Source organism: Colobus angolensis, unplaced genomic scaffold, assembly GCF_000951035.1.
Source record: "Colobus angolensis palliatus isolate OR3802 unplaced genomic scaffold, Cang.pa_1.0 Scaffold21, whole genome shotgun sequence".
In the NCBI taxonomy this organism is placed as follows: Eukaryota; Metazoa; Chordata; class Mammalia; order Primates; family Cercopithecidae; genus Colobus; species Colobus angolensis.
Window position 1 is genome coordinate 7,257,127 of NW_012115266.1, and position 9,216 is coordinate 7,266,342.

At 52.5% G+C, this 9,216-nt stretch overlaps 2 protein-coding genes across 6 annotated transcripts in view; both read left to right on the plus strand.

Annotated features, from left to right (window-relative positions):
• Positions 1-5,157, plus strand: part of BSCL2 (Berardinelli-Seip congenital lipodystrophy 2 (seipin)) — a 19,683-nt gene extending 14,526 nt beyond the window's left edge. For 3 of the 5 annotated variants that reach the window (XM_011942672.1, XM_011942671.1, XM_011942673.1), the window contains 8 exons: positions 685-828; positions 2,593-2,727; positions 2,911-3,008; positions 4,017-4,158; positions 4,297-4,363; positions 4,571-4,651; positions 4,746-4,826; positions 4,916-5,157. In XM_011942672.1, the coding sequence (XP_011798062.1) occupies positions 685-828; positions 2,593-2,727; positions 2,911-3,008; positions 4,017-4,158; positions 4,297-4,363; positions 4,571-4,651; positions 4,746-4,826; positions 4,916-5,070 (903 nt within the window). In that variant the 3' untranslated portion in view covers positions 5,071-5,157. Of the gene's footprint in view, positions 1-684; positions 829-2,592; positions 2,728-2,910; positions 3,009-4,016; positions 4,159-4,296; positions 4,364-4,564; positions 4,652-4,745; positions 4,827-4,915 lie in introns of all 5 variants that reach the window. The other 2 variants (XM_011942670.1, XM_011942674.1) reach the window with 2 other exon arrangements.
• A 378-nt stretch (positions 5,158-5,535) lies between these two features.
• On the plus strand, positions 5,536-7,920 carry LRRN4CL (LRRN4 C-terminal like). The gene is made up of 2 exons (XM_011942676.1): positions 5,536-6,006; positions 6,903-7,920. The coding sequence occupies exon 2, from the start codon at positions 6,908-6,910 to the stop codon at positions 7,622-7,624; it is 717 nt and encodes a 238-aa protein (XP_011798066.1). The 5' UTR covers positions 5,536-6,006; positions 6,903-6,907; the 3' UTR covers positions 7,625-7,920.
• The last annotated feature ends 1,296 nt before the right edge of the window (positions 7,921-9,216 follow it).

Below are 9,216 nucleotides of genomic sequence, written 5' to 3' on the forward strand. Positions count from 1 at the left end.
AGGCTGGTCTCGAACTCCTGACCTCAGGTGATCCACCTGCCTCGGCCTCCCAAAGTGCTGGGATTACAGGCGTGAGCCACCGCGCCCGGCTTGGTGGCAAATCTTTAACCTCTTGAGAGTGATCCCTGTGAAGAAGCCTTCCTACTCTGAGTCATGGGGTGCTACCAACAGAACCAAGATAAGGGACCTAGAATGGCAGAAAGATGATCTGGAGCGAGGATGACTGTGCCAGAGCTGGCTGGGGAGACTGAGCACCGTCAGCACTTGATTAATTAATAATGTAAGACAGGGCAGGTTGGGCCCTGGGGACAGCCCCACCGGCACATAGGCCAGAGTCACAGATGGCCCAGTTGGCAACATGACGGTTCACTTTTGGAAAAGAAAGGTGACACAACCTTTCGGTTCACTTTTGGAAAAGAAAGGTGACACAACCTTTCTGGGAACAAGGTAGCGAGTCTGATTCAGGAGAGCCAACAGGATACCGAAGACCTGGATGTGACAGGCTCCAGCCACCAGAAGGGGGCAGCACCTTCTTGGCATGACAGATTGAAAGGCCTGTTAGGCCACCCAAGAGGGTTGTGGCCGAGTATTTGGGGGTGTTGGGGGGCTAGGAGGGAGGTGGAATAGGGACAGTACATTTTCAACAAAAATGTTTTTAAAAGAAATGGGGGCTACCTTTGGCAGGTGCTGATGTATGGACAGCCGTATCGTGTTACCTTAGAGCTTGAGCTGCCAGAGTCCCCTGTGAATCAAGATTTGGGCATGTTCTTGGTCACCATTTCCTGCTACACCAGAGGTGGCCGAATCATCTCCACTTCTTCGCGTTCGGTAAGTGTTTGTGGCCTGTCTGAGAAGGTGTGGAGGAAGACGGCAGGGTCAGAATGGATAGGGGCTGGATGCGGTGGCTCACGCCTGTAATCCCAGCAGTTTGGGAGGCCGAGGCAGGCAGATCGCTTGAGCCCAAGAGTTCAAGACCGACCTGGGAAACATGGCGAAACCCATCTCTACAAAAAACGTTTAAAAAATTAACTGGGCATGGTGGCACACGACTGTAGTCTCAGCTACTCTAGAGGCTGAGGTGGGAGGATCGCTTGAACCTGGGAGGTTGAGTCTGCAGTGAGCCAAGATTGCACCACTGTTCTCCCTGCTGGGCAACAGAGCAAGACTGTCTCAAAAAAAAAAAAAAAAGAATGTCTGAGTAGGGATTCCACAGGAGAAAACACCCTTGGCTTTGAGGTCACAGACACATCAGGATAAAGAAAGGAATCAAGGCTGGGCGAAGTGGCTCACACCTGTAATCCCAACGCTTTGGGAGGCCGAGGCGGGTAGATCACCTGAGGACCAGAATTTGAGACCAGCCTGACCAACATGGAGAAACCCTGTCTCTACTAAAAACACAAAATTAGTTGGGCATGGTGGTGCATGCCTGTAATCCCAGCTACTCAGGAAGCTGAGGCAAGAGAATTGCTTGAACCCGGGAGGCAGAGATTGTGGTGAGCCGAGATCGCACCACTGTATTCCAGCCTGGGCAACAAGAGTGAAACTTTGTCTTAAAAAAAAAAAAAAAAAAAACAACGGAATCAGCTTACCAAACCAGAAACCTTTGCCAGACACCCCAGGTATCTCATGAGCACACCCAGCTTTGGGGTTAAGTTTGAAGAGTGGAGCCGCTCTCAGAAAACAGACTTTAGAGCCAGACAGACATGGCCTTGTGTCCTCATTCAGAAACCAGCTAGCTGTGGCTCACCTGACTTAACTTCTTGGGTATAAAGTATTATAAAATGGATATAATAGTAACTGCCTCATAGCAAGACTAGTTTGGATTCAATGGAGAAATGTAAAATTCCTATTAGCACATAGTGGCTATTTAATGTTTTTTTTTTGTTTTTGAGACAGAGATCTCGCTCTGTCGCCCAGGCTAGAGTGCAGTGGCGCGATCTCGGCTCACTGCAGCCTCCATCTCCTGGGTTCAAGCGATTCTCCTGCCTCAGCCTCCCAAGTAGCTGGGACTACAGGTGCCCACCACCACAGCTGGCTAATTTTTGTATTTTTAGTAGAGGTGGGGTTTCACCATGTTGACCAAGCTGGTCTCGAACTCCTGGTCTCAAATGATTCAACCACCTCAGCCTCCCAGAGTGCTGCAATTACAGGTGTGAGCCATCGCACCTGGCCTAATAAATGTTAAGACTCCATTCTTCCATTAATTAACACCACAACCTCATCATGAAGCAAATTCCTGACATCTACATGAGGGAAAAAAGCTTCAGATGGTACACTGGGACTTAGATCCCATACTGGATTACAGAACTACTTGGTGGGAAAGGCAGATCAGAGACAGTGTTGGGCTTAATCCAGGAAGGTTTCTTGGAAGGAGGGGCCTTTGCTTTATAATACAGTGTGGTTGGGTAGGGAGAGAGGTTCAAGCAATTGGAATGGTTGGATGAAGACTGAGGGGTATGAAGTGAAGGTGAGGGAGCCGGGGACCTGAGGAAGAAGCCACCTTCATAGACTACTCAGGGATGGTTGAGGGGTAGGTAGGATCATGGGGATCTGGCGCACCTGTTCCCAGCCTCTGCTTCCCACCCCCGGCAGGTGATGCTGCATTACCGCTCAGACCTGCTCCAGATGCTGGACACACTGGTCTTCTCTAGCCTCCTGCTGTTTGGCTTTGCAGAGCAGAAGCAGCTGCTGGAGGTGGAACTCTACGCAGACTATAGAGAGAACTCGGTGAGTGAGGTGAACGATGACTAGGCGATAGCCCCTCCCATTAGCCCAGGATTCTACCTGAGGAGCCTCCAGGCTCAGGAGACATCACAACTGAGAGGCTGGAAGTGGGGCTCAGATGGGGAGGGTAAGAGTGCCAGCGGCAGGGCCCTGGCCTGACGCCGCCCTCACCCCACCCCCTCGCAGTATGTGCCAACCACTGGAGCGATCATTGAGATCCACAGCAAGCGCATCCAGCTGTACGGAGCCTACCTCCGCATCCACGCGCACTTCACTGGGCTCAGGTGAGGGGCCAACTGGAGTGGACCTTGGGCAACTCTCATGGGGGCTAACCTTCCACCAAGGGGGTCCCAAGCAGAGGTAATGGGTTCACAGAGCAGAGCTGAGTTGGGTTTCACATAGGCCAGAGGGTCTCACAGCTGCTATATACTGGCCTGTCAGCTCCCTGGGGGACTTTTTAAAAACACCCTTGGGCACCCCGCCCAGACCAACTGAACCAGAGTTTGGTACGGTCTTGTCTAGGCATCAGAATTTTAAATTTTTGGTTTTTGCCCCCGCCACCCTCCATCATCCGTTTTCATCTTCCCTCTACCCTGCATTCCACCCAGAAATCCAGGGCTGAGGGCTCCACCCAAGTGAGCAGATTTATTTTATTTATTTATTTATTTTTTGAGACGGAGCCTCGCTCTGTTGCCCAGGCTGGAGTGCAGTGGCGCGATCTCAGCTCACTGTAAGCTCCTCTTCTCGGGTTCACGCCATTCTCCTGCCTCAGCCTCCCGAGTAGCTGGGACTACAGGCACCCACCTCCACACCTGGCTCATTTTTTTAGTAGAGATGGAGTTTCACCGTGTTAGCCAGGATGGTCTCGATCTCCTGACCTTGTGATCCGCCCGCCTCAGCCTCCCAAAGTGCTGGGATTGTAGGCGTGAGCCACCGTGTCCAGCCTGTGAGCAGAATTTTTTAAAGCACCCCAAGGAAGGCTGATGGGCTGACAGAATTGAGAACTACTGTCTTGAACCGTTGGCGCAGCAAGAGTTGGGGTGACTCTTGAGAGACAGACAACATTGAGGCTATGGCCTATGACCCTCCCACAGGAGACTTCCCAAGGTCCTTGTCCTTTGTTGGAACCTGGTACAGCAGGTTCTGGGAACTGTGCGGGTGGGAGGCAGGGGCAGCAGAGCCGGCTGTAGCCAAACTCACTTGAATTGCCCTAGAAATTATTTCTGGGACATGAGAAGGCCAGTGCTCTCTGGTAACTGCTACTCCCTTCTTGTCCCTACTTCCTGCCTCAGATACCTGCTGTACAACTTCCCGATGACCTGCGCCTTCATAGGTGTCGCCAGCAACTTCACTTTCCTCAGTGTCATCGTGCTCTTCAGCTACATGCAGTGGGTGTGGGGGGGCATCTGGCCCCGACACCGCTTCTCTTTGCAGGTGGAAAGGAGCAAGGACCCCCTTTTGTCCCTTTGATCTTTGTGGGTGGTCAGTGGTATGTTGGGGGTTAGGGTGTGAGGGCCCTGATTGTTAGTGAGGGAAGTCAGTCCCTGCTGCTCAGTAGTTTTTCCTCCACAGGTTAACATCCGAAAAAGAGACAATTCCCGGAAGGAAGTCCAACGAAGGATCTCTGCTCATCAGCCAGGTAAAGGTGTTGGCTGGGGAGCTGTTGAGGTGGGCTAGGTTGAGCTGGGCTGGACCAGAGGGAGTCCCTGCTTCATCCAGTATGAGGCTTAGGGTATCACCGATTGAGACAAGAGTCAAAGGAAAGGTGAGGAAGGTGAGGTTGACACTGCCATCCAGGCACAGCCACCCTAGCCCTAACCTGTCCTCTCCTGCTTTTGAGGCACAGGGCCTGAAGGCCAGGAGGAGTCAACTCCACAATCAGATGTTACAGAGGATGGGGAGAGCCCTGAAGATCCCTCGGGGACAGGTATGGTGCAGCCGCCACACTCTCTCCTTCCTGACTCCTTGGCTTTCTCCTTGAGTGTCTGGGTCTGACCCCTGCGTTCCCCTTTTGGCTGCAGAGGGTCAGCTGTCTGAGGAGGAGAAACCAGATCAGCAGCCCCTGAGCGGAGAAGAGGAGCTGGAGCCTGAGGCCAGTGACGGTGAGGGCCATCCTGCAGCGTGTCCTGGGTGGGACCCCCAGTTAATCTAATACCCATTTGGGATTTTGTTTTTCCCTTTCCTGGCCCAGGTTCGGGCTCCTGGGAAGATGCAGCTCTGCTGACGGAGGCCAACCTGCCTGCTCCTGCTCCTGCTCCTGCTCCTGCCCCTGTCCCAGAAACTTTGGGCAGCTCCGAACCCGCTGAGGGTGCTCTCCGACAGCGCCCCACCTGCTCTAGCTCCTGAAGGGGCAGACTCCTCACATTCCAGCACTTTCCCACCTGACCCCTCTCCCCTCGTTTTTCCTTCAATAAACTATTTTGTGTCAGCTTCCTCCTTGACTCTGAAATGGATTCACGGCCATTTGAAAACCCTGTGTCCCCCAGGCATGTCTCACCTTCCACCATTAGAGGGGAGGTCTTCTTGTCAGGGGCTGCTCGTGGGGAAGGCCTCCAGACCCGGGCTACTTTAAGCACAGATGTTTCCATCCATAAGCCGAGGAAGTCCAAGGAGGGAGAAGCTATCCTGACCCCTAGCACGCTTCCTACTCCCTGCATGTGACTTTCGTCTCCCCCAGGGGAGGGGGCTGGTGTAGGGCAGGTCTGGAGAGCTGGGAGACATCATTCTGGCCCCCTCTATACCCCTCCCTTCCTGCCTTTCTCTGTCCATTGGGAGGCAGAAGACAGGAAATGACTGCCATGGATGTGGTATGATTTTTACCAAAACAGCATTTTGCAGCTCAGGCCCGTGCTGTTCGCAGCTGTTTTCCTCTAATACCAGCCAGGTGGCCGCCTCCTATGTTCCCCTCCCCATCCCTTCGTATGACTTCAGCCTTCGGATTCTAAGCGCCTGGCTGCTTTCCACATTCCACTCCCCTCCAGAACCCAGGCATCCTGGGCTCCAGCTGAAACCATTGCATGTGGTTTTCCCCATCCCTGGCCCCGTGACTCAGTCCCTCTGAAGGGAGCAGCCCTCTTTTTTGGCAATCACCAGGGAGGTGGGGGGAGGAGGAGGGGAGCTAGGTGGTGACATCACAGTTGAAGGTTATAAAAGCTTCCAGCCAAACAGCATTGAAGTTGAAGATACAACCTGACAGCACAGCCTGAGATCTTGGGGATCCCTCAGCTTAACACCCACAGACATCGGCTGGTGGATTCCCGCTGCATCAAGGCCTACCCACTGGTGAGGAGCTGCTATGGGCCAGAGAGGAGGAGGAGGGCAGGCAGGGGCCGGGACTCCTTGGACAGGATTTGCACAGATAGCAGGTGGGGAGGGAGGATTCCAGCGTCCCTATTTTTTTCTCTTTTGTTTAAAAAAAATGCGGCTGTGCTTACAATATTTCTCCCTACTGTTGTGTTTTCTCACTTCTGTCTCATTTCTGGGTTTTTGCCTGTGTCACTGACAGATACATGTTTTTGTTGAGTTGAGGTCTCACTCTGTCACCCAGGCTGGAGTGCTGTGGGGTGATCATGGTTCACTGCAGCCTTGAACTCCTGGGCTCAAGTGATCCTCCTGAGTAGCTGGGACCACGGGCATGTGGACTATATTTTTAATATTTTTTAATTTTTTAATATTTAATTTTTAAATACTTTTTTTGTAGGGATGGGGTCTGTGTTGCCCCAGCTGTTTTGGAATCCTGGCCTCAAGCAATCCTCTTGCCTTGACCTCCCCAAAGTGTTGGGATTATAGGCATTAGCCTAGGGGCCCAGCTTTGTTACTTGTTTGGCTTAGATCTTTTCTCTGGGTGGCCGCTAGTAAATATCCTACCGTTCTTCCCTGGGCGAAGTAAATCATTTCCTCCTCTCCCCCAGCACTTTATTAACTGTTTCGAATACTTAACACATGCTGATCATGCATCTATCTCATGTGTCAGACCATGTTTTCTTTTTTGTCTAAAACCAAGCACATAGCCTGGACTCAGAAGTTGGTTGACAAATAAGTGTGTCTGCCTCATTCCAACCTCTTTCCTCTTCTGGTCCCCAGTTGCATTTTCCTGTCTCCAGAGATTGTGTCCAGACAGAGGACATGGCAGGCTTTCGGGTTGAACAGGCTTTATCTATCCAACCCTTCCCTTCCAGTCTCCATGCTGGGCTCTCCCTGCCTCCTGTGGCTCCTGGCCGTGATCTTCTTGGTTCCCAGAGCTCAGCCCTCGGACCCTCAAGACTTTGAAGAAGAGGAAGAAGATGAGACTGAGACGGCGTGGCCGCCTTTGCCGGCTGTCCCCTGCGACTACGACCACTGCCGACACCTGCAGGTGCCCTGCAAGGAGCTACAGAGGGCCGGGCCGGCGGCCTGCCTGTGCCCAGGACTCTCCAGCCCTGCCCAGCCGCCCGACCCGCCGCGCATGGGAGAAGTGAGCATTGTGGCCGAAGAGGGCCGCGCAGTGGTCCACTGGTGTGCCCCCTTCTCCCCCGTCCTCCACTACTGGCTGCTGCTTTGGGACGGCAGCGAGGCTGCGCAGAAGGGGCCCCCGCTGAACGCTACGGTCCGCAGAGCCGAACTGAAGGGGCTGAAGCCAGGGGGCGTTTATGTCGTTTGTGTGGTGGCCGCTAACGAGGCTGGAGCAAGCCGCGTGCCCGAGGCTGGAAGAGAGGGCCTCAAGGGGGCTGACATCCCTGCCTTCGGGCCGTGCAGCCGCTTTGCGGTGCCGCCCAACCCCCGCACTCTGGTCCACGCCGCCGTCGGGGTGGGCACGGCCCTGGCCCTGCTGAGCTGTGCCGCCCTGGTGTGGCACTTCTGCCTACGCTATCGCTGGGGCTGCCCGCGCCGAGCCGTCGCCCGAGCCGCAGGGGCGCTCTGAAAGGGGCCTGGGGGCATCTTGGGCACAGCTAGCCCCACCTGGGGCGCTCAGCCCGGCCCCTGGAAAGAGGGGAACCCGCTGCCTCCAGGGAGGGCTGGACGGCGAGCTGGGAGCCAGCCCCGGGCTCTAGAGCCACAGCAGAGTCATGGTTCTCTGGGCTGAGCGCTTGTTTAGGTCTGGGACTTGGCGCTTTGTTTCCTGGCTGAGGTCTGAGAAAGAATAGAAAGGGGCCCCTAATTATTTTTTTAAAGGGTCAGCTAGTAAATAATGTAACCTTTGGGTTTAAGAGGATAAAATGGAGAATATTATTATGTGGGTATTTATATGACCTTTGTAACCATTTAAAAAGGAAAAACCACCCGACATAGTAATGCGAACCTATAGTAGCAGCTACTCCAGAAGCTGAAATGGGAGGATCTCTTGAGCCCAGGAGTTTGAGTCCAGTCCAGCCAGGGCAACACAGCCAGACGCCCTTGTGTTTTGTTTTGTTTTGTTTTTTGAGAAGGAGTCTCCCTCTGTCACACAGGCTGGAGTGCAATGACGCGATATATATCAGCTCACTGCAACCTTCACCTCCTGGGTTCAAGTGATTCTCCTGCCTCAGCATCCTAAGTAGTTGGGGTTACAGGTGCCCACGACCATGCCCGGCTAACTATTGTATTTTTTTAGTACAGATGGGTTTTCACCATGTTGCTCAGCCTGGTCTCAAACTCCTGACCTCAGGTACAGGTACTCCACCCACCTTGGCCTCCCAAAGTGTTGGGATTACAGGCGTGAGCCACGGTGCCCAGGCAGACCCCCTTCTTTAAAGATGTAAAATCGTTCTTAGTCCGTGGGCCTTACAAATCAGGTCACTGGCCCATTGCTTGTAGTTCGTTGATCCATATCATGCACCCTCAAAACAGCTCTGTCAATGAGTGTCTTCAGTGGGATTTTAAGAATAAATTTCTATTCTTGCTACGTAGAACAAAACAAAAACGACAGGAATACCAAGGAATTTCTCATCCCTTTTTTCCCTCCATTTGTATTTATTGCATAACCACTGTAAAAACATTAAAGGACCTTTAAAAGGAAGTAATGTTTATCGTTTACGATTCCTTTCAAATCACTGTCCACACATCCACTTTTCATAGTAGTATACATACTTCTGTCACCCAGGCTGGAGTGCAGCGGCACGACCTCGGCTCACTGCAAGTTCCGCTGCCCGGGTTCAACCGATTCTCCTGCCTTAGCCTCCCAAGTAGCTAGGACTACAGGCGCGCATCACCACGCCCAGCTGATTTTTGTATTTTTTTTTTTTAGTAGAGTCGGGGTTTCACCATGTTGGCCAGGATGGTCTCGATCTCTTGACCTTGTAATCTGCCTACCTCGGCCTCCAAAAGTGTTGGAATTACAGGCCTGAGCCACCGCGCCTGGCCTTGAATTTTTTTTTAATTAAGTGAATGTAGAAAAGTCTGTTTTGTGTTACTACACAAAAGTATAATCCTCACCTGTGTGGCTATTATTATTATTTTATTTATTTATTATTTTATTTATTTATTTATTTATTGAGACGGAGTCTCGCTCTGTCACCCAGGCTGGAGTGCAGTGGC

What these genes read in the sequence shown, in the direction of transcription:
- LRRN4CL (XM_011942676.1), top strand. Translation starts at nt 6,908, where the DNA reads ATGCTGGGCTCTCCCTGCCTCCTGTGGCTCCTGGCCGTGATCTTCTTG.